The following is a 25,059-nucleotide window of genomic DNA, read 5'->3' as shown; positions in this document are numbered from 1 at the left end:
TTTCTGCCCTTCATATGCACAGATACCGTGAAGGCAGCTACAGTTTGCACGGGGTGGGATTGTTTCCACCTGCAGCAAGAATCACATCACCCTCTCCATGTACTTGCAGAGAAGAGGAGCCTCCCTTGAAAGGCCTCATGACTGTCGTGGTTCTTGCCTCACTCCTCAAAGACATTTGAACCTGTACCTCCCACTTCCCCAGCACAGGCCTCTACTCAGTAGGCCACAGCCTAGGCTTTATCAAATCCCCCCGACACCCCGTCCCTCGACAATGGCTCGGTGCTTCTTGCATTTACAAAAGGCTACCAGCCAGGAGACAGATCCCAGGCCCTGCATTCTTCCCAGGCAGCATCTATCCCACTGAGCCACCTTCCCTCTGCCTCGCGCCTTCCTCCTTGACCGACACCTTCCACACCTGGCTGCTAGTGGGCCACCATGAGTGGGTGGGATGGAGAAAGCTATGGCTTTGCCTAGCCTGTGGCCAGGTGGTCAGAGCCATTTGTTAGGAAGCAGGACGTGCAGGTTCAAATCTCTCTGGGCGAGGGTCTCCCGCACCTGGGACTGGGGGATGAAAGCACCAGGGCTGGGTCTCGGGGAAGGTATCTAATTATCCAGAAAACTGGGTAGAAAAGCTAGACAAGGAAGCACATCCCTTTCAGGGTGCACACCCAACAGCACTCACACCTAGACACAAGCTGAGCAGTAAGTAAAGCTTACTTAATGCTGATTTGCAGACTGGTGAACCCGAGGGTCTCCAAGCACGGTGTGCGATTACGGTAAGATTATTTCCCTGGATAAAAGAGACTAACAACCATCGCAGAATCCTACAAAAAATAGGCCTGAAAAGCATCTCCAGGGTCATCTAGTCCAATGCCCTATTCAAGGCAGGAGTATTTGTCTAAAGCGTCTAGACAAGTGTTTGTCTAATCTGTTCTTAAAGACAAAACCTCACACACAACTTCCAGACATAACACCTGAAACACCAAACACCCGCATGAACTTGCCACTGGTAAAGCAGAGGGGGCAAGGGCACAGTCAATGTCCTGCCAGTACAAAGGGTGGCAAAGGTTTGTTGAAATATGCTTTGAGGACACCATTCACCATGCTGGGCCTGACAAGACTTCAGCAGAGACCCGAGCAACTTAGTCTGACTTGCCTTTGTAACAGATGAGTCTTTGAACTTAGCTTCGGGAAGGCACCGCTCCTCCGCTGAAATCCCTCTTGCCCCTTCAGAGCTTCGCACCCGGTAGAGATTGGTGCAGGGCATAAGCAGAGCAAGTTAACACCCCGGCCTGTTTTCCGGGCAGCAGCGGACAAGGCCCTTTATCTGAGCCGTGCTCGCACAGCGCTTTGCAACAAGCACGTTCTCTACCGCCATTCGGGAGTCTAGGAATAAGATGGGAGTTGTCTACAGTCCCCTTGAAAATCAAGTCAATTCTTCACAACTTCTGGTAGCCCACCCTCCGGCATCTTCTTGCAGGAAAAGACTCCTGCGCCCACATGGGAGCCTGCTGGCTCTAGCAAGGGTGCGTAGGGGTCCAGTTGCCTGCTAGCATGCCGGAAGGTGCAAGATTTGGGCCATAAGCTCCCCCTCGGCCCTGCTTGACCGAGAGCTGCCTGCATCCCGATGACAGGGAATGATGGTGATGGGCAAGGCTCTAGGGCCAAGGGAGTGAGGAAGAGGGGTGGTCTGTGACGTACTTGGGGATGAACAAAATTGGTGTCTGCTAAAAGGCTTGATGCATGGTCACGAAGGACAGAAGAATCGGAGGGTGCTGCCCAACCTTGCACTGGCTCCAGGGAGCAGGGTCAGACAAGCCCCGAGTCCAGGCCCATTCCTGAACTCTGCCTTTGTTATGCTCATGGGAGAAGCAGGGAGCTGTTAATGCTCGCAGAAGTGCCCTGTGCATTTGGGACCTTACAGACTTGGGCTCCAACAGCTCCAAAGCCCACTAGAGTCAACCAAGAGTCAATAGCATGCAAGGCCCTTCTCCTTGCACTGTCAGTTCTCATTGCTCCCCGGCATGGATGCCTTTGCATACGGCCCATCGACTCAGTGTTGAGATACTGGGTGGCCTCAATCCTTTCACATCATAGAAGTTCACTGTGAGGGCTCCATAGCGGGCTAAGAGGCCGTCTTTCCACCAGACCCAGCTCCGTTTGCTTAGAGACATTATCCTGCTGGCCACCCCTCCAGCTCACCTGTCCAGAAAACAACTGCCCATTTCCATTCTGGAGTCTTGCTGAACACGTGGAGCCTCTTTTGGCGCTCGAAACTAGGATGGAGGGCAAAGATGAGGTCAGGTTTCACTATACCTAGTAGGATGGAAGGAGGAAAAAAAAGAGCATCCAAAAATTAAGAAAAATCCCACCCCCATCCCCATGAAAGCTGTGCTGGAACAGACGCGTGAACCTGCTCTCTGCTCGCAACTGGAACAGACCCAGTTTTACCCCCGCACAGGGTTCAATGAAGCTCTATCTGCCCTCGGGGTCACATCGACAATGAGATCGGGAGAACAAAAGGGGGGGGGGGGGGGGAAACGGGAAAAAACACAAGAAAAGGAGAAAAAGGATGAGAAATAAAACCAAAAACCTGGGTCACAATTAAAAAGGTCAAAAAAAAAATTTATTTTTGTTCTCAGGGCATATAAAGAGGCGATGTAAACAAAATACAAACAAAATAGTCACAAATCAAATCTTACAGTCTGCAAGCATTTGAAGATAGAGTATCCTTTCTCCCCCCACCCCCCCACCCCACTCATGGGAAGCCTGCTCCAAGTGTTAATGAACAACTCCGAACCTTGAAAAGGTCCTCCGGGGGCTTTGCCGAGCTCGAAACCCAGGGCTAGATTTCTCTTTTACAAAAAAAAGGACACTGCATCTTTGTGATCAAACACTAAAAAAAACATAAATATTACAAATATTTAAGATCATATTTAGCACCACGTTTGGTCCAAGCAATCAATGAACTGGGAGATGACTATCAAGTCCTCTCTGCCTGAGACGCTGAATGTTGCGGTTTCACATTGCAAGAATTTGTCGCTCGAAGGAGAAGGCAGCCCTCGCACGCCTTTGCGGGTCACGTGTGCACGCACGGGTCACCAGACCCCTCGCAAGGTGGAGCGTGCGACCCATGGGCCACAACGCAACGGGCAACGGTCAGGTTTGGTAGGACACAAAATCCCTTTGGTGCCAAGGGGATGGCTGGCTTCTGCTTTAGTACTGCGTATCCCTAAGGTCTGGAGTAATTTCGGTTTTAGGAAGGGCTAGACAACCATTTTTTTGCTGCGAGCTTCCCATTCCCACAGCATCCCACCACCTTCGGTAACAGCACAGATTTCTAGATCTGCCGGCTATCAGAGGTTGCAATGGCAGCTGCCGGAAAGGAGCAACGTTTGCTCCAAAATGTGGAGACTTAGCCCAGATACTTAAATGTGCCCAAAACATGCAGATCACCAGCTCACGGTATCAGGCACCATTTATTCCAGACTGCTACAGGCAAGCAGTGTGGACCCAAATGGCTCTGGCGTCCAATGGAAACGTGCACTGCTAGACTTTATACCGTCGCGGTACAGGACGTGACCCTTGGAGTATTTGCATCTGCAAGCCATCGAGCCCTATTGTAGGCTTCCTAGGGACAGAAGTTGTCAGACCGATGGCTCTCAATCTACAAGCTTCCCTCAAAAATCAAGGCACTGAGCATGATTCAGTTCAGTGGGAAAGCATCTCCAACAGACCAAGCCTCGACTATTACAGGCCAAACTGGAGTCAAAGCTTAGACACAGCAGTGGAGTTTTTGGTGGGCGTCCTCACCCTCAACCACGTGCGTGGCAGATACCGCAAGGCTAGCGCTCTCCAGGTTATAAGGGATCCTTGCAGAATTTAAAAATGCTTTACTGGTATAAATGAGTCTCCTCCCCAAACATCAATGCAACTTGTCCGTTGCAAAACACGGCTCTGCCGAGAAAAACAAAAAAAGACGACAAAAGCTGACGATTAAAAAAAAAAACAAAAAAAAACCAGCATGGAGAGTTGGTCTGGGGTTGCTGGGCAAGGTGCGTTTTTGTGAATTTAATGGACATAAACCTGATGCAAGGAAGGAGGCCAGGGTTATGGGCGCCACACCCCTAGGTCTCACACCAGAACTGCTTATGCCAAGAGTGGCTCAACCTTGCAGTTAGCTGTAAAATCATCTCGAACCCACAATTGCCTTGGTCTTTTGCATCCAGTAAAGAAAAGCCTCTTAAGCCATTCTGGATTGGGAAGTCAGGCCAAGTGAAAGCTTTAAATAAAGGGAAAAAAAATAAAAATCAAGGCCTTCTGATGGGCACTGACTTCACCAGAATTCATTTTGCCCTCGGCTGGGCTTGCTCTTGGCTACAGCCAGAACAGCAAGTTTCCTGGGATATTAAACCAATCCCCTGCAGGGCAGCAAGCCACGTAAACATGCGGCTTTGTGTGTAGAAATCAGGCCCGTGGCAGCAGATACACGCACTGCCAGGCTGAGCCATCTGCTTGCACGCTGAAGTGAACACACGGGTGAGGCAGCGATGATATCCCAGTGCAGAAGGCACGCTCACCGACTACACCCCCCGAGGGAACGGGCCAAGCAGAAGAGTTTCCCAATGAAAATTAGGTTCCTGTTCTTTTCATGGGAAACAAATTCTACGTTGCCGACCTGAACCCACTGATCTGCCTCCTGGGATGCAACTGAGAGGGAAGTCGTGCGGGCTTTCACGTTCAGTCCATCACGATCAAGATTATTAGGGCCTTCCACAATAACCCATGCAAACAATGATGCCACTTGCAAAAAAAACAACAAACCCAACCTGTTCAATTGCAGGACTTCTTTGGTATGGGGGCAAACTCTCTCCAAGACAAATGCCAATTTTCCAGTCGGGGGAAGTATTTTCATGGGCATACTGGCAAGCCACCTGTGCAGAGGCAGGTCTACTCAGCAAACAGTTCCATATCTGGTCACCATCTCCAGCAAGAGATAAAGAAGTCTATTGCCTGCAGCTCTTTCTGTGTCTTGCTCCACACTTGCTATTAGGTAAGTGCCGATTCCACCAACAGCAGCAAAAACACCCGCCCGTTCCAATAGGATCAAATTTTGGGACTAAAAGATCAAGTATTTGCACAACGAACAATCTGCTAGCAAGGGTAATGCCATCGACATCACTGCACCGCACGCTAGCAGTGAATGTGGCCCAAAGCTGGTATCAGAAGAAAGGTTTCCCAATTTCCTCCCCCCCCACCGCCCCATTCATTTCCTTCCTACCTCAGCAATGAGCAGTGAAGACCATCATTGTTGTTTCACCTCTCCCAGAACAAACTGAATCGACTCCCGCCTATATCCTCTCAACTCAAAAGACTCTCTGTTCTTCCTTCCCCCGTTAGGCTGCAACAGAAACCATATCAACTTCCAGAAAACGCCTCTCCAAGCAACAATAAATAAATAAATCGTCTCAAAATCGGCTCTACCACACGCACACCAGGACCAGCCACACACTTCTCTATCTCTGGACACCAACGTTCTCCCCCAAGCCGCTCGCTCGCTCGCTCTCTAGGACCGTTACGTTCCCACCCCCCAACCCTCGGAAACGAAAAACTAGACCAACCCGCAGTCACGAGAACAGTAGCCAATGTTGGTGGTCACGTTAAGAGTGTCAGCAACTGACAAAACCAATAGCAGGACATCGCCCAGCCAATACTCGGGCACTTTGGGGTTTATAGTGAGGATCAAATTTTCAAACCTGGACAGACTTTGGCCTCAACCTAATGAAACCTGTTAACATTTATTGCATGCCTGTCCCCTGCTGAAGTGCACAGGCCCACTTCCATGTCTGAAGTCAAGCCTTATTCCATCCAGATACTGGAGCACCTGAATCGGCACACTAATTTTTTTCAAAACCTCAAGATCATCCTCTAACCAATTTTCAAAATCAAGACACTGCATCCTAAATAACCCTGAAAGTAAGGGGATTTAGAAACTGCTAGGCACCCGCATTTGAGCATTCAGGCCCCATTTTCAAGGTCAGTAAAAGCAAGCCATCAAGCTGCAGGAGAGACTTCTTTAGATAGATACCAAATTTGATATCGTAGTCCTGATATAATAGGAGGATTATGTTTCATCCTCTCCAAACCCTGGCTCCCAGGGTAGTAAACAGGAAAGCTATTTGCAATCAGTTTTCAAATAAGGGTTCCCTGAACAAAAGGAGCAAGTGTGATGAGACACAGATGGTGCTTCTGCAACCAGTCCCCACGTTCAAATTCAACCTGAGCAATTCAATTTTCGCCCTCTCCAAGATGCACGTCCAGTAAGACTGAGAAATTCTGGATACCTTTGTCCAGTCTCCGTTTGTTATTTAACAATGGACACCATTGGAAATCATTGATTTGTGACAGCATCTTGTGCTTTTAAAACAATTTTAATTGTTTTTGTGTGTGTTTACCTTTTCTACCTACCCTACTTGACTGCAGTTATTCACACAACTTGAGTCCTGCTTGTTCGGGCAGTTTCACAGCCCGACTTAAATATGACGGGGCCTAGATTCAGAATATGATATGCCCACGTTCGGGGCTGAGGCACAGGTATTTTGGATTGCTCAAGAAAAGTTTTCAAACCAGAATGTAACTGCTTGCATAGTAAAGGCTGCCATATAATGTACAGGTAGGCATCATGCTGATCTTTCCAAATCGGTGGCTTACAACCAGTGACATTTTGCAGACCCTGGAACCAAATGCTTGTAACATTTACTTTTAAAAAGTCTAAGAGGGTTTTTAAAAACAAAAAAAAAACAAAAAACCCCAAACCCCAACAAAAACCCAAAATACAACAGAATAATATCCCCCGACCAACAATTGTTTTTCAACACCCCACAGTGGAGAGGGGGGATCTAGAGAAACTACCCCCGTAACCAAATACCATCCTTGTGTTTTCTCTAGCAAGCTAACCGTTTGCTCTGACGCTGCTAAGAGCACTCACTCCCTGCTTAAAAGGACATACATCCAGAACAGATTTTCGTGCCAGTTTTGACTCTGATGAACCTTGATAGTGCCTATACTCCCAGATGCACGCGACACCTTGCTTAAAACAAATGTGTAACACGTTTGCCTTACCTCAATGGATTACGACCTTCGCAACACAGATTGTAATGCCGTATCACGTGCGAAACCGAACATTTGGCAATGATGGAGCACACTGTCTAACGGAGAACAGCGACGTATTAAAAAAAAAAAAAAAAAAAAAAATCTATATAAAAAGCACCAGCAGTGTCAAACCCAATAACTTATGGCCTTTAGAAGAAACATCCTTGATTAATATTTTATCTTTATCCATCCCCTCCCGCATCTATACTGTTATCCAGTTACCTCTTCCATCTCTTAACTGGATTTTCTCCCCCTCCCACCCACCCACCCTTTCATTTTGATTCAGTAACAAACAGGAGTCTCGACTCAGGACAGTAGTGGCTTGCGCTGCACAAGGACAGACCTGTCGAACGCCAGTGTGAAGGTTTAACCAAATTTATTTTATTTCGCTGCTAATTGCACTCTCCAGCTACAATTAAACTATCTGAACGCAAGAATGACCTCAGGACACACTGTGTGGGACCAGCCCAACCCTGCTAACCTACCAGAGAAGAGACTAATTTGTCCTACTTGTGCCCTTGCGGGGCCTGGCCTTGCGTTCCTTACAGGAAACCAGTTGGTTGGTTTCACTGGGAGTTTTTCCTCCCATAGGAACGGCAGAACTTGGCCCCTAGAACAAGCAGATCCATGAAAACGACTCCTCTCCCCCTCCCAACACACGCATGCACACACACACACACACACACACACACACACACACACACAAAATTTACATAAGCCCCCCCAAAAAGAAAGAGGGATCCAACTTGTAGCCTGATGGACAACTGCTCTACAGAAGCCTCTGTATTTGGTTACGAGTCGAGGCTGAGGAGGCCGAGCCACGGCGACCTACGGACTTGGTCCAAAGCCCACGGAAGTCAACGGAGCGACTCCCATCAGCTGCACAGGGCTCTGGACTGTGCCCAGCATACAGTACTTGATTTGGACATTACAATTAAAATAATACAAAGAACAATGACCGCTGAGATTTCCAGATGAATGGAGACACACAAACACATACCCTGGAGCATGAAGGGAAGACAAACTCTCCAGGCATTGCCGGGTGGGCCGCTGCGCCGCTACCGAATATGCCTGAAGCAAAGCATTACTTGCCCACCCACAACTGGCCTTCCGATGGTGCCATCTGTACCTGTGAAGTGCTAGGCTTATGGGCAGCACCTTTCCATCCGTTCTCCGCTTCCCAAATTTCCAGGGTGAGACGTCGGCTAATAGCAGCAGTGCTCCAGTTGGTATTTCAATGTTAATTAGAAACGAGCCCAGCAGTAAATGAAATCATGGCGTCTCCTGCTAGGTGCTCTTTTAGAGTTGGTTTCATTTGCACTTTGCAGACTTATGGGAAGACGCCTAGACTCAAGCTCTCCCCCCACAAACCAACAGCAGAGTTCGGTCACTGCTATGTGCTCTACAGGGCTGACTCTCTATACAAATTAAAACTAGATTTAACTCCAGGGAGTTAATGGTCTTTCACAATGTGAAAGGTCCACTTCCCAAGAACTGAAATGAGGTTGGCTTGTTAAGGATATTAGTTCCTGTCCTGAAATAAGAGGATATGTGCTGGAATTTGGAACAAGTAAAAGATATCTGCTGAGTTCAGTTGTGCTATTAAAATACAAAAGCACCCACATCTTCATAAGGTTTGAAACACTAAGTAACAACTAGTAGAGGGGAAAAATAAAACAGAGAAAACTTGTACAAAAGATATTTAACCGGGGCAGCACAAACTCTGTTCAATGACATTTGAGGGCCACAAAATCCAATTTTTCACATTCTACAATTTTGCAGCTTCATTGAAGATGACAGCGCTGTTTTGGGGGACAGCAAGTTTGTGCGCCACCTGGAAATCGGCCTCTGGGGCTTAACATTTCTCTGTCTCTCTCGGAAAGGTCAAATCCAAGAGCATCCATATTTCAAAACCAAAACATCAAATCTGGACAAAGATCGTCTTCTGCATGCCAGAAACATGGAATCCAATGGCAACCTTCCATGTTTCAAATGCAACAATCCCAACATGCAATCTTGTGCGTGAGAAGAGATCTCTTTGGAAGCCAAAAATGAAACATGGGCTTTTTGCTCTTTTTTTTTTTTTTTTTTTGTAATTTGGTTTTTATAAACAGAGAGGACTGGACGGTACTGAAATTAGGGTTGGCATCAGGGATTCCCCCCCTTCTAAATTTCCATCACGCTTCCAGTTTTTAACAAGGGGAAATTTGCTGAAAAAAAGTCATATCCCAGAGAAAGAGGAAGAATTAGGCACAGGAGAGAGACTGGTAATGTGTTTAAAAGGGGTCATTCAAGAATCGCATGTGCTTAAAAATGCTCCTGCATATTCCATTGTGATTCTTGCAAAGTGCACGTATAAACCTTGCCCGTTTGCTAATACAGGGAATGTCTGGCACAGACAGACAGACAGACAGACAGACAGACCACCTATACTCACAAATCCCGTTTCCTCACAACTAAACCCCTTCCCTTTTCTAAGAGTGCATGACTATAGAAATTACAGCTACTTCACACTGTGTGCTCCATTCCACGTCCTGAATGAGGGGCCTGTTTATTCTATGAATATTGCACTTATCCACTCATTGGATTTTTTTTTTTTCTTGAGAATGCAGAGTATTTGGAAAAAAAGACTAACAAAAACTTAGTAAGGTACAACACAGGAAATTATGAATTCTTAACAAGCTACCTACAGAGATCTAAAATTAAATAGTACTAGTTCTACTCTGTTAATACTAGTAATATGAAAATAATGAATGCTTTATCAATTTCCCTTGTTTCTCATAAGTGATAAAAAAGCAGTAACTTTTTTTTTTTAAATGAGGAAAGCAATGGATATATATTACAATAAAATATGCTGCACTAAGATCTGAAAGTGATTAAAAAAACAATTATATAATGCCTTCGTCAAGATTTACAGTACTGCTATGGAAAGAATCTCTTGGGTTAGGCTGACAATCAATTTCTGGTTTTAGTCATACCAGCAAGGAATTGGAGCAATTCCACTTAGACTGGTTTAAGTTGTAGCAATTTAGGCCCTTAATTTGAATGACAGGAAATACAGAATAATTATGGCACACTTTTAAAACAAATGGACTTACAGTCAGTGCGTACGAGTCAGGCATCGGCAGTGTAGGCTGCAAACCATTTGCATGGAGCTTGGTGCTGCCAGGTGCATTGCAATGAGACACAGCCATGAAGATCTAGCCAATTAATACAAATTGCCTTCGTGTAAGAAAAGCTTAAGAGTTACTTTTTTCATCATCATTTATTCTAAGGGGAAAAAAAGGAGGTTTTTTTGGAGGACAAAAGGGAAAAATGGGAATTGAAGTTTTCAGGCATTATATAAACCTCAATAACGAACTCAGAAGTGCTCATTATTATTAAAGTTGCAGTATACAGCAAAGCCCAAATCATTTCACATTTCCAAATTTGATAGGATTGAACTGTACTTGGGATTTTGGCGGTTTCAGCTCCAAGGTTTTACCCTTGGAAAGCACAGCTGGCTGATCAAAGCCATCTATTAGCCGAAAAGAGCAGCAGCACCAGCTTCTTCTTCCACTAGAGGACACCCTTTGATTTCACAGAACGTTTCTTCAGTAGCTCGCCATTGTTTCTTTTAATTTACTTTAAAAATAAAAGTTTTTCTTTTATTCATAACAGTACTATTGATTTTGGTAGCATGTTAGAAAAAAAGTGAGGTGCATGTTACATTTAAATATTGTTCTTGGTCACAGTGTCAGTTTTGGGAGGAAAAAAAAAAAGCAACCCAAAAACCTTAAGAGGGACATTAACTCTCTTTAAATTTTGTATAAAATGAGCTAAAATGCTATCTTCCCCCAAATCACCTGCCAATTCTAGCCTTTACAATCTTTCTTTTCTTTTCGTTGAAAATGGTCTCTCCTCTATTGCTTTGTGAAAGGTCTTCACGCTCAATAGAGGAAGGTGGCTGGCTATTTGGAGGCAACAGTGAAACCGGCTGCGCTCAAAGCTCTGTCCACTAGCAACCTAGAAACGTTTCCGTTCTAGTGATCAACATCCGAGAGAGAGGGTCGAGAACAGAAGCAGCAATTATTATTATTTTCCCTTTTTGAATCGACCCCTCAGCATAATCGCAAGGCACCGGCACATTCAAGCGCACGCTGCATCTCAAACGTTACTGAGGCACCTGGATGGACACTGGCTCAGGCTGATTTCTAGACGCTGATGCGCATCGCTACCTTGTTGAGCACATGTGTGAAAGGATCATTTAGGTTAGATATTAGGAAACACTTTCTTACTAGGAGGATAGTAAAACACTGGTACAGGCCACCTCGAGAGGTGGTGGCATCTCCATCCTTGGAGGTTTTGAAGACCTGGCTAGACAAAGCCTTGGCTGGGATGATGCAGTTGGGGCTGGTCCTGCTTGGAGCAGGGGGATGGACTGGATGTGACCTCCTCGGCTCCCTCCCAACCCTATGATTTATGATAGCCCTAGACAAAGTTTGGTACCCAACAACACTGCTTCCTCTGCCAAGCCTCCATTAAAATGCGAAGGAAGGGCTACAGGAGCAATCGAGTTGCTCACAAGTGGTGCTGATACTGCAGAAAAATCTTGTAATGAGTTTGAACAGATGGATATATTGGGACCAGGGCATCCTAACAGCTTAGCTTAATGAGCTGCACCACTGGTAACTAATTAAGATAAAGCCACTGATAGCAGGTGCAGCAGGGAATATTTAGGGTACTGGTCAATGGGGAGGAACAGGACAGGACAATTAATTGCAACATGAACTACAGGTTTAATTCCCAGGGTTTTGTGAAATCAGCATGGCACCCAAACCTTTGGGCCCAGTCTCGTGAAGATGATGAAATGCTTAAAAACGTGATGCCCAACTAGAAGGGAGGGCGCCACCCAACCCCTGAGACCCTTTCGGTCTGTGGCCGTTGGCTTGATGGGTGCCATGCGAACGCTCAATGGGCCATGCCTTGCAACCAGAAACATCGTCACCTTCCCTTGCGGGAGACTGAAGGCATGCTGTGCCGTACTTTGAGGGGCGAGTGGCTCAGTGCAGAAGCTTTGGGAGCTGTGCTTTGTGCTTCTCTAGGACATGACAGCGTGGAAGTGTTTTTAAACAATTTTTTTTTGCATATTTTAAATAATTATAAATTAATTTAAATAAATACATGTGTACGGTTGTTTTTTTTAAGTGACAATTATATACTGCACCTTTAAATAATGCACTTAGTTCTCTGCGTTGGCTTCCATTTCTGTTTCTTTTATTGGTAAAGTGCATTAATTCAAAATAATGAACCACTTCCGCATCATTATTGTTAAAATAAATCATAATATTAATACAAGTCACTAAGTCGCTACTATTAGTACTGCAATCTAGCAGATAACTCTATGTATTGCTCTATTTAATACTGTCCAGCAGAAGAATATAATACTTCTATTATAATCTCACAAGAGCTCCCGCAGTCTTTAATGGCTGCTACTATATTAGTACAACTAAAAAAAAATGGGAAGAAGCATGAGAGAGAGGGCTGCGAAGCCTCCGACAGACATCCAGTAAGATGTGGTTAACTGGATATATACATACATACATTATATATAAGACAAAGGTCCAGGACTCTGTACCTTTCAATATGGGCTGTCGTGCAGCAATGCTTTTCCTGCCCATCACCGCAACTTCTATCGCATCCCAACCCAGCGCCCTCCCCCACCAAAATGATACAGGATGACGACAGAGCTCTGTTCACAACCCTTGACGGCACCTTTTTCAGTGAACAAAGGGGTATCCGCCATGTCTGCGGCAGTAGCTATTCCCAATCCCACACCACAAAAAGAATAAAAGACGAGAACCACGTATAAATTGTATATTCTTTTTTTTTTGGCAGAGTAACGACCCCCCTCCCCCATAACACAATACCATCGTGCTATTTTATGACAGCCCTGGTTTCCAGCTAATTACGCTCTTGATAGCCTTTATCTTCAAATCCCAAGTGAGAATTGGAATAAAGTTTCGCTGGAAAATAAAAAGGCCGCACATCATTTTGTGTAACACCAGTAGTGAAATCATTGCCTTCCCACCCCCATAAACAGGACACAAAACGTGGCCCATTATTTAATGAAGCCAGACACTGGTCTTCTATTAAATGGTTAATAAGCCCATTAAAAAAAAAAAAAAAAGTCAGAAGCAGGAGTTTCTCAAGTACAGGATAGAGTTAGGGGCTGAAGTGTGTGGCACTAGAGTTGGCTACCTCAAGGACAACTCTACCATCCAAGCCTCTTCCGAAGGATGCATCTCTTCATTCCTCCACCACACTGTGTCATGTTTTCAAGCATTAAAGTTATTTATAACATGAAAGAGAATGGAAGAAAAAGAGGCAGCTTTTTGGTTAGCCACATTTGAGGCCTAACTGCTTTCTTATTAAATCTATTTTTGAGCCTGAAAATCCCCGTCGCTTTCTCCAGTCCAAATGTACTTTTTGGATTCAAGTGGGAACCGAAAGGCAGAACTGACTCCTGCTTTAATTTTCAGTTAAGCAGAAAAAGTCTTTTTCTGGTAAACCAATTAAACAAAAAACAGAAAAAAACCCAACCCGACCTCTAAAATGAACATCAAAAAATACCCCACACCTCAAAAAAACAAAACCAAAAAAACCCCAACCCCACACCACACAGACTGCACAGAAAAGACAACACACACACACCAACAATTCCCCCAAAATATACAAATTAAAGATTGTGCAGACTGAAATCAATGGCTTTTTCTTCTCTTTGTAAACACTGATGTTGCAAAAGGTTACGGCTGTTTCTAACGTCTACCTTTGTGGGCCCTGCCAACAGTCACCATGCTCCGCTTTGGGTCTAAGAGCGAAGTAATGCATCAGATTGAGTTTTCACGTTCAAGGTCTCAGAGACATTTTGTTGTAGTTCACGATGATGCCAGTTTGTAGAAACCCAACTCTGGAAAGAGAGCCAATGTGGACCTCCGGGCAGGGATCACCACACTGAACGAAAAGAAGGACCTCCAAAATAACCACGATGCACAAAGGGCGAGTAGGCGGGCTCGTGAGCATCCAGTTGGCACAAATGGCCTTAAAAACATCTGGAATCCCATCTCCAGGGCCTAGATCCAGAACAAAAGAGGAAGCAAAAAACCCCCCGAAACCCAAGATCTCATGAAAGCTGTTTCTGGAATACGGCAACAACAAAACGCATCTGCAAAGTTAGAAACCAAATCCCTCCACGACGAAAAGGCTCCAACTCTGGAACAATCAGCTCTTGAGTGAAAAGTGAGTTTCTAGACGGGGTTGGGGCTCCTCAATTTCCGAATGTAATTCCCATCTGCTTACCCCAGTCAAAGTCGGGGAGATGCATTCAAGACTCCTGGATGGTCCATGTACAGAAAATAAGGAGAGAGGGAGCCACTAATGTCTTGTTTGGCACTGAACTCCTCAAGTAGACACATCAGTTCCTTTCCCCCACACAAGGCACACGTTTGGTTTCCTACCATTATTAAAGTGGAAAAGGTGGGATGTCATACCCTGTTACACACAAGATTATTTAACAACTCCACAAAAAAAGCATTCATCTATGCTGCCCCTCCTCTATAAATGTGTCCGAATTGCTTCCGGCAGGTCAACTCCCAAACTTCTCCAGAACACAGTGACTTGTCCTTGGCATCGCTCGGCCGGTCGGTCCTTTTGTACAAACCTAGAGCACAGGGAAATGTCTTTTTGTGTAGCAATAATGTTTTTTTTTCTCCATGTGTACACAGCAGAAACAGTATAAATTAGGGAATTTAAAGATATTACAACATTAGTTCTTTTTCTCCAAATAGTTTGAGGGCACCCAGCCTTTAAACGGTTTCGCGCCATCCATGATCTGACAGTACCACCAGCCATTTGGGTTCCTTTCTAGGACCTCCATGCACACGCCTTCCTGAAACCCTGCAGTCTCCTCATCCCCCTCGTAGTCTGCAATGGAAACATAGATATCCTTGAGATTGTTGTGGATGAACTGAGATTTTTCAATGGGCTTTGGCCTGACAGTGGACACCGGGATCCCATTTCGCTGGCCCGACAGGTTGGAGGTGGTTTCCGATTCCTCCGTGACGGACCGATCGGCTGGCTTGGCCTTGGAGTCGCCGGGCTGTAAATGGGTACTGCTAAAAGACGCGTTCCGGCGGACGACCCTCAGGTGGTCTGTAGTCGTTAGGGATTCGTTGCGGCGCAGGGAGCATGAGATGTTACTGTCCTTCGGTGGTGGGGAGACGAACACCGACTGTGGCCTCACTGCCAGTTGTCTCACTCCGTTCCTCATTTTGACGGGCCCTGATGTTTTGGAGAAGCCGCCAGGAGGCTTACTTGGAATAGGAGGCGTTGCTCTTTTGCTCTGGTTGATGGTATTCAAAGCCTGGACTCTCTTCTCTATCTTCTCCAAGCTGTTCGACTTGCTTTCGTTCCTTCTGTTCCTGGCATCGGCCTCTGTGGCTGAGGTTTCTCGCTGCTGGTTATCAGCAAGAGCCAGATAGTGGGAAGGGGCCCACCCTTCCATGTCTCCATATTTAAGGTACCACCACCCACTGGCTTGCTTCTCCAGCACTTCTACTTCCACTCCTGCTGGAAAGCAGATTTCAGACTCCTGCACCTTTTGGTAGGCATCAGTGGTCACGTAAAAGCACTTCGAGTTGTTCTCTTGCTCAGTCTTGATGGAGTGGCTCGAACAGAAAATGCCATGGGAAGGAGCTGTGATGAGATCTGCTGAGCTTCTCCTGAAGGACTCTTCTTGGTTCTCGGAAGCTGTATGGGGAGGACTTTCAGACTCCTCGCTTCTAGATCCTTTAAGTCCACCTCGAAGCTGTCCAGTTGGCCTCAGCTGACGCCGTAAAGTGCTGATGTCCATTTTTTCTTGGCTTGAAGAATCTGCCTTATTCAGGAAGGGCTTTGGTCTAACTATCGGCTTTGCTCGGATGGAGGGGCTCTGGCCAGGCTCCTTCTTGACACTTGCTTTGGGCATGCTACGCAAGCCAGCATCGGAGGCTGACCTGAGTTTTGTCTCCTCGTTCCTGGAATAGTGACATTTTCCAAGATCGGGCTGGATGTTTTTGTCAGACTTGAGCTTCACGAGTGATGATTTGGGAGAACCAGAACACGGAGAGTTCCTGCGGATCAGGGAGAGTGAGGAGCTTTTGAGGGAATCCGAGTCTCCGCTAGACTCTTTACTTGATAAGGCGTCCTCCAGGTAAGGTCTGAACCCCTCGTTTTCATAGATGGTTTCTTCTTCGTGGGCAACGTCCTCTGAAGACTCACCGACTTTGAACTTTGCCCTCTGGAGGGACAATACAGGGGAAGGCCTGAATGGCTGCAACACACGTTTTTCCAAGGCGCTGTCTTCTCGCTGGCACTCGTTCACTTCAGACTCCGAGTCGAAACCGAAGGCAGGCACATCGTACTCGGGCTCCTCATATCTGGGCTTCTGTAGGGAGTCCTGGGCTTCTCCAGAAGACACGGTCCCGGGAACTGCTCCTTCTTCCAAGTCTTTTGGTTTACTGGGCGGTGCTGGGGGAGGAACTTTGGGCCGGGTCAGCGTGCTAGTTCTTCTGTTTAAATTGGGCTTCTTCCTTTTATCGATATAAGATGCAGGTGCCCATCCTTCTTTCTCTCCGATCTGTACGTACCACCAGCCACCAGAGTTCTTTTCAATAACCTAGGAGAAAGGTTAATGCCATCATTAGTCTAGAGAAGTAATTAGTCACTTTTTTTAATTAATCTAACACTTGTACAATGCTTTGCAATGGCTGAGCATTATCAGCCATTGCCACAGCAAAGCACCCCCACACCTGACCTCCTGCTGCAGTCTTTGAGCTCACCTCTGCTTTCTGCCCTCCTCGAAAGCTTATCCCATCCGAAATACAAGACTGGAACTCCGCAATAGTGTAGTACTCCACTTCTACCGAGGGCGGTTCTGGTGGCTTAGGCAGCTGGAAACCCTGTTGTTTCAAAAAAAGCAAATTGGTAGTGAATTAAATAGCAACAGTGGGCTGAAGTGGTCATTGCCACCTTCTAGGCACTACTCGGCGAGCCGTACTTCCTACCCCTAATTTACCTCCCAGCGATAATCACCAGACTTACTACAACGGAAGTTAATACCTGGGATAGCTTTCAGAGCTCTGTGCACTGCTAGTAACTCCTTCACCAAGTATAAAATACTGCTTTCCATCCGAGTTGGCCATTCTGGTCACACCACTGCTTTGTTTAGCTTCATTGGTCGTTACCAAATGGCTTAAGATACTAAAGATAAAAACTTCTGTGGAAACAGGCCTATGAAGGCCTCTGTCTCCATATTTCACCAGCTTTAAATATTCAGAACTCATTGGAACTGCATGGGATCGGTATGCGAGATGCTAAAAGCAGTCAAGAACTGCTGTCCATCTGTCAAAATGAAAACCATCCCAAACAAGCAGGGATCTAATCATCACCATGAAGTCTAAGTGCCGTTCCCACTAACCCTCGGCACTCGCTTAGCTAAAACGACAAAAGGGAGTCAGGAGGACATCAGGACATAGGGCCAAAGTGCCTAATTTCTCTATGTAGCCAAGAACCAGCAATTTCTCCTACATGCTCTTTACAGCTTTAGGGCTGCTTAATGAAAAAAAGTTTCATGGGAGCTGCTTTTAATGACAAACAGGGTCAAACTCCAGGCTCAGCACTTCTAGAGCTGCCATTGCCTTAAAGCTCCATTGACTGATATGACAGTATTGAGACAGAACAGGTCAGGGCCCTGGAGAAGGAACTGAAGGGGTGTTTTCGTCTTTAAAAGACCAATGTATCACAGCAACAAAACGCAGCCGGGACACAGAGGTCCGATGCGTGCAGATTAGCCACACGCAGAACTGGGAGATGCAGCCCGGATGTTGAAGAAAGGAAGCTAAATACCGTATATTATTAAATGCACGGCTCATTTCATCTCTAAAGTATCCCCGTCATAAGAGCCACGCATCATTTCAAAGCAGGGTACACGAGGCATTTAGAGGTGGTGCTTGACACCTCTTACCAATCCTGCTTTGCTGTGTTTTGACTATCTATCTCAGCACTGTAAATGTGAAAATATAGCACGAGATGAAATACCACAAAGTGTCTTTGGACTTTAAGATGGCCGGGATTAAAACTGAGCTAACAGGAAACAGGGGACACGCTTGACGTTTCACATGTGTTGTTTCTAGCATACCTTCCAACACAAAGTCCAACTGAAAATAATCAGTGAAAAATGTCGGGAGAAAAACACTACACATTAGCCAGGTTGAGCTCTTCGCTGGATTAAAACATTAGGATGAGAAATCAGAGATGAAACACGTAACACAAGACAACTGGGAGATTCCTGTATGGCACATGCCTGTGGGCAGAGTTAATTCAAATACACATAAGGAGGAATGACCGGGGCGCTTTCCTCCCATTTTCCACTTCCACCTGATCACCCAACACCCAACTTCAGCAAAGAATACTTGAGAAAGCCCTTATTTTTATGAAAAAAGCCACAGGATCTTTAATGGCCATACCCAACAGAGAATGGCAAGGCCTTGGCCTTCTAAAAAAAAAAAAACCCAGTCTACATTCCTTGGAAATATAAAGGACTTAATCCAGATTGCGTAGTCTAAAGAAACTTAACCGGTTTCACCAATTTTTTGGCCATCTTCTCTTCTGCAGTGATCAGCTCAGCATCCAAATTTTAATGCTGGGCCTCATCGCGTACGATACGAAACCAGACTGATGTGACCTAGCAGGTAAAGGTGTCCCGACACTTCCCATCCGAACCCTTTTTCCATTTAGGAGGCTGTCTGGTTTTCATGACCCAATTTGAATTTCCTCCTTATAATTTTTGCTCCCAGAACAATTAAAAATGAGGGAGAAGCCTATCTGCAGATTCGGGGGGCAGGAATCTCATTAGTTGGTAAAGTTCTCAAATATGCCTTATCTCGGGGCAACTTTTTCAAACAAATGGTTCTTGAGATTAGGGCACTTTGTACCAGAAACTGGTTGGCACTTTGTTGAGGAGTCTGACCGCATCTCAGACCACGGACAAACGAAGGGCAAGGGTATCTCGTAACAATGCAGTTACTGTTTCTATACTCTTGCGTTTGGGGCTGTTCCTCCTCAGTCCTTGATGCTGTTTATAATTCAGATTTCATACTGGGAAAGGTTTTGACAAGAGCTGTTACCCCAGCGAGATGCCGTGAGCTCACAACAATTCTTCAGCAAAGACTCCAGGCTTTTCTATTCAAGGACTTTGTTTCCAGCTTGAACGGCAAGACCAAACACTGCTGCACATTTGCCATTACATATGTTATTCCTTCCAAGGTCTGAACCTACTCTCTTGGGTAATTAAGGATCTAAAATTGGGTCTCATTGTTCCTATTGGAACAAACCACAGCACAAAAAAAAAAGTTGGCTCCCGAACTGGACGTGCAACATTCAAAAGGGAGGTTTATTCCAACAGAAGAACAACTTTTGCCTGGGAAAAGTTAGTATAGGGGGCGATGGGAGAAAAGGTTTGCATGCACAGGCCAATACCACAGAAATATTTTGGGGGAAAAGCTACAACCCCCCCCCCCAAGAAAATCATAGGAGTTTATATAAAAAAAAAGTTACAGACAAGACAAAACAGCATTCCTCTCTCTCCCATTTTCATGCTCCCAGTCTGGATTATTTTAAGCGAGAGCTGCACTGGAGAAGGGAGTAGAGGATTCACAGAGCCAAGTGCAACATGAAGATGCAAAGCAAAGTCTTACAGAACACGGGCTTGATTCTGCATTGCACGCAGCCTGTTTTAAAGCGTCTCCATAAGCCCTGCACGGGGGAGAGGGAATGCCCAGGGCCTGCTGTATCTACACAATTATTGCAAGGTTTAAATATAAAAAAGGCAACACAAACCAGACTGGATTCTCTGCGCGGGGGAGGCCTCGTTCTTAGATTTGGAGAGCCTACGGGGTGGGGGAAAAAAAAAAGAGTGCAAGAGTTAACTTGACTTGGGATTAATAAACTGCACTAAACTAAAATCCTTCAAAAATTGCCAACTAAGAGAACAGAGATACTCAGGTGACTGCAACCATTTATTCCACAAAGCAAGTTTCCAAAGGCCGCTGCTACACAGTCTGTAGAAAGTAGCGGATTATCTTCTCTCCTGGACTGACTCCATTGGCTTCGCTTGGAGTGGGGCCAGCAAGGAAACTGGCCCCGTGTTTAGTTTCCCCATGGCTGTCAGAGCAGTAACATTCATGGTGTGTTCTGCCATAGGACCTCTGACAGCTTCTTGCAAAGGCCAAGTGGGAACATTTCCATTTTACAGACTACGCAACCGAAGCCCAGAGGTTAAAGTGACTTAAAGTAACAGCAAGCAAACAAAACCTAATGCCCCGCGCCAATGCTGAGACAGGCCAGTTTTAATAGGATTATTATTTAAGGCACTCCTGCTACATTGTGCTCTGAAGGACTGTGAAGAACTGGTGATAACCTTAGAAATCTGCTCCCTGCGACAAGTTAAACCAGGGTCGTCTTGGAGCTGGCGAAAGGAAGCCGTGCCAAGGCTGGCGAAGTGAACAAGGCCTGTGCTCACCACAAACCCATGTCCAAATCGTCCACCTGAATCTGTATGGGCAGGTCCCTCTCACTCGCCCACTTCTCTCTGGCTTGCCTTGCAGCGTTGCCACTAAGCTAGGGTTTTCCAGACTTGGTATGACGTGCGCCATAAGTCGGCATACGAATTCTCAGAGCCCCACCTGGCCTGCCATCTCCCTTTGCTCTACCTCCATTCCCAAACAGGATCACCCAGCACCCCAGCAGTGACTTGCTCACGCAGAAGAGCAGCGCTCGTTGTAGCTCTCACCGACTCGTAAGGCAATTTAATCAGTGGAAAAATCAAAGAGGACAGCTAACGGGGCAGGACCAGCTACCTCTTCTTGAGCCACCAGCAAGTACGACAACCCACCAGGGGAACCTGGAGCAACCCGCTGCGCTCGTTCCCGTCTTCTGGAGGAACACGGCTGCCTCCAAGGCTATCCACATTTCCTTGGGCTTCAGGAAGGGGTAGCACAAAAGAGTAGCCTGTTAAATGTTTGAATACAGTTAAGTGTACTGTATGGTACACAGGTCAAGCACAAAGTTTCTGCAGAGGCTTTCTGGGTGGAGAGTACGTGGGCATTGGCATCAGAATAGATAAGCTGTCTCCATTAAATGATTTTGTGGGAGAACCTTTCCACTACATTAAGGATTTCTAGCAACTCCTGTCAGAGTAGACCGAGTCTGGCTGCAGCTCAGGATCAGACAGAATCGTGCCCTTCTCGTTTTATACCAGTCACGAAAGCAACAAGTCAAACAGGGCCCGTATAGAGCCAAAGTTTCCAGGCTGCGATCCTGCCCTCTAGAAAACAGCCCCGACTTGAGGCAATGTGATCTGGGTCGAGGTCACTCTACAGAAGGGCTGGATTATTCCAAGTCTCCCCTTCAGCTCCTAAGATGCCCGCGACACCCAGATAAATAAAACCTCACGTGTGAATGAATGATGGGAGCCCAGCTCCCGCATTGCCTTACTTATTTGCGCTCTTTGCGGTGCAATCCTTGCTACAGCGGGGGATCCCTGAGCCAGTTTCGATGCCTGCTTGTCCGCGGTCATCATGGCGTTGCCGTTCGAATCGTTGCAGAGGATGGGCAAGCTGATTTCTTTCTTGGTAATGTGGGACTCTGCCGTTTCATTTTCCGCTTGGGTTTCCTTATCGCTGGAGGGCTTTTTGTTCAGCAGGTTACTGATCTCCATGATGTTGCCTATGATTTCCACTGGCCCAGTTAAGTTCTTTTTCCTGGATGGAAGATCATCTTTGGCTTTCTTCAGGTAGGAGGCTGGGGCCCAGCCCTCTTTGCCTAAATGCCTGCATGTATGAAAAAACCCACATTAAACTGCCTTTCCAGTCCTTCCAGATACAGCTGCTAGGGCAAAAAACAATGAGGAAAACAACAAACTCCCACTTGCGGCTCCCAGATACGGTTCTGTGGTCTCTAGTCACCAACGTCTCGGTCTACTCTCCTAGCAGTGAGCTGTGAATGGCTGTAACAATAAAGGAGCTACCTATTGCTTCGAGGAAAAAAAAAAAAAAGCAACCCAGGGATAACAACGAGACAGGCACAGCAATGTCAGGGATAACATTACTCATAGGGGAGAGCTTGTGCCAAGCCTGCATGCAGCCAGTGGCCTGAGACGAGATCGATGCTTTGAGCCCAAAAATACCAAGGCATCCATTCTCCTCCTTTGTCATTGTGCCAAATGGCCTCTCTCATTCCCTCCGTGCAAAGGCCAAAAGTGACCACAATTAAGGACTAATGCACCGAGAGGAAGGTCACCCTTAATTGGGGTCTTTTGGGGAGGACAGGACCTTGTGCCAAAAAAAGTTGTTAGCCATATTAGTCCGAAGTCAGGCAGGCGGCAGGGTCGAGATCCACCTTACAGACCAACTCTGGGGTGCCAGACTCATCTGGTCCTGTGAGCTGGATTGGGCCTGTGGGCTGCGTGCAGCACATGTGCTGGTCTATACCCCGGGCTGGTTTCATACGTGTGTGGTGCACAGTGCGCAGGTCTGGATGGAGACCTTCAGGCAGCGCCGTGAGCCACATCTAGCCCATGGGCCATGACAGCCCAGGAATAACCAAGTCCGAGGACCTTGTGGGGTAAACCCACTTTCCTCGAGGAGGAACAGTATTGCGAAGAACTCTTCACACCCATAAACAACATGAGTTGTGGCTTCCTCAAGTGGAGAAACTATTCGATTAAAAACTAACTCATATCAACACTTGACTTGAAAATTACCCAAGACAGGGATTATTTGGAAACTGAGTTGTGAAAAAATCTGAACGGACTCCCGACCCCAGAAGCGCAAAGCTGAACTGACTGCACCCTGCCTCGGGCTGAAGTCTGTCACCGCCCCCTCCGACTGGCCCTTTGGGCAAGGCGGCTCTCAATTCCTGCTGTCGCTAACCCTTCAGCAAGGATTTCCGACTAGGCTCCGGGGACGAGCCTGCGGGAGTTCGTTTTCCTTAATGGAGCCCTACCTTGCTACAAAAGTCAGTGAAACAAGCTCTTCTCTTTAATCTCTCAAGACACCTATAGCATGTGCTTGAATGAAGCGAGAATGCCATTACGTGCTTGGTACTTAGGAAACCTGGAGGAAGTGAAAAGGTTAAAAAGGTGGCTCCTGAGCCTTCTCTGAGGAAAGTGGAGCTGGCCACCAAAGCCACCCAGAAGGCGCTGTGAAGTTAGGAGACAGGCCAGTGACTCTTCCAGACAAGGCAACTTTCTTGATGGGGACCTTTGTATTAGCACAGAGGTTTCTTCTAGGACGCCAGTCACATTGTGCTCTCACTCACAGCATCAACACTGGTCGTGGGGGCTCTGAGCAAGGGACAAGGAAAGAACAGGTCCTCGCCGTCTTGTTAGCCCATCCCCGAGGGCAGCAGAGGAAGGCAGGAAGAGAATTCACATCTTCAGAGGTTTAGACTAAAAGTTTTTGTAGGGTCTGGGACTGTAAGAGAGAGCACGCTTATGGCAGCAAAGCAAAAAAGGCACATTGGTTGCACTGACTGCAGATGGCTATTCTCGTTTTTCACTCTGGGATTTCTAGGTAAGGTAACAATGGGTCCATCCACCTTGCACCGCTACTCGGGGTAAGAAATTCAGAGCTATGCAATGCAACTCTAAGACTTGTGAGAGATGCAACCAAGTACAGTGTGCAATTTGGGAACCATCACATTCCTATCAGGCGGGATGTGCTCCCTCTGGCAACCTGCATTAACGATCCTTAGAAGTCCGCCCAGAGAGGGAAGGCCAACCGTTTTATGCCGAAACGCAATATGGCAGGATTTGGGGATACCAGGCCCTGGGAAAGGCTTCTTATTACAAAAGAAGGGAAATTCAAGATTTGCCACGTACTGGATTTTGGTCAGGGTTCTCCCATGTACCACTGGCCTCGGGCCCTGCATGATAGCTATCCCACCTTGAGCTAAGGACAGGCCCCGTCCAACATCTTTGGTTTCAGACTTGCTATAAAGTCATGCCAAGCCACACGTACGGGAGGTCACACGATGGTTATGTAGAGAAGTGTGGTTCGGAGCCATCGCCACAGACCTAATTAGAAATGTCTGAACTGGAGCCCCAGGGTTAATACTAACAGACATAGGGGAAATTCAGATCCAAAATTTCTGTTTCAGGCCCATCTCTTTAAGGACTAACCCATTTTGATTCAGATCCCCATTTCATGACCAACAGCCCTGCTGGATTAGTTGCTCAGAACGACCCCTCCACTGGTGCAATGGCCATGATGGGCGTGCATGGGCGTGCACACGCACACTTCCTCTGCTGCTTTAAAAGATGACAAGCTGCTGGAAGAAACCGCTCTTTGCTGAGCAGGTAAGTTTAGGAAGGACCCCAAGCATGCTGTGCGTGATCCAATGGTCCAGGTCATCTACAGTAAAACGACAGACACAGGTGACAGCAACCGTCAATGGTCATCTGCATCCAAGAGAGACGTAACATTTCTGCAATGTGCAGAAAAGTCGCGGCGATGGGTAGAAACTCTAGGAGGGCTTGGTCATCTTTTAGCCTAGGCATGGTCTTGCATTGTCAGAACAACCTGTTGGGTTCAGATGGCTTCACGTGGCCTCAAACTGCTTCTTGCTGTGGGGAAACAAGGCAAAGCTGCTGACCCCCTAGCCATAACTGCAAGAGTCTCGCTATTGGATCCGTTTCTTAGGTTGGGTCAGTAAGTAGGACTTGAAGTAAATCGCTACCAATGCCTATCAGAAGCACTTGGCCCTCTTCTCGTAAGGTAACAATAAGTATTTTTCTCTTCTCCGTGAAGATGGGTCTTGGCTTTTTGTTTT

General features: G+C 46.5%; 1 protein-coding gene across 3 annotated transcripts in view; it reads right to left on the bottom strand.

Moving 5' to 3' along the window:
* Positions 1 to 7,511: 7,511 nt before the first annotated feature.
* SH3PXD2A (SH3 and PX domains 2A) overlaps positions 7,512 to 25,059 on the bottom strand; it is a 333,629-nt gene continuing 316,081 nt past the window's right edge. For all 3 annotated transcript variants that reach the window (XM_019485993.2, XM_006273659.4, XM_059730197.1), the window contains 4 exons: positions 21,724 to 22,058; positions 20,068 to 20,117; positions 17,010 to 17,129; positions 7,512 to 16,846 (listed from right to left, as the gene is read on the bottom strand). In XM_019485993.2, coding sequence (XP_019341538.1) covers positions 14,957 to 16,846; positions 17,010 to 17,129; positions 20,068 to 20,117; positions 21,724 to 22,058 — 2,395 coding nt within the window. In that variant the 3' untranslated portion in view covers positions 7,512 to 14,956. The remainder of the gene's footprint in view (positions 16,847 to 17,009; positions 17,130 to 20,067; positions 20,118 to 21,723; positions 22,059 to 25,059) is intronic.

The sequence above is a fragment of the Alligator mississippiensis genome, chromosome 6, assembly GCF_030867095.1.
Source record: "Alligator mississippiensis isolate rAllMis1 chromosome 6, rAllMis1, whole genome shotgun sequence".
Taxonomy (NCBI): Eukaryota; Metazoa; Chordata; order Crocodylia; family Alligatoridae; genus Alligator; species Alligator mississippiensis.
The sequence above is the reverse complement of the archived record's forward strand: the minus strand, read 5'-3'. Positions and strand labels throughout refer to the sequence as shown.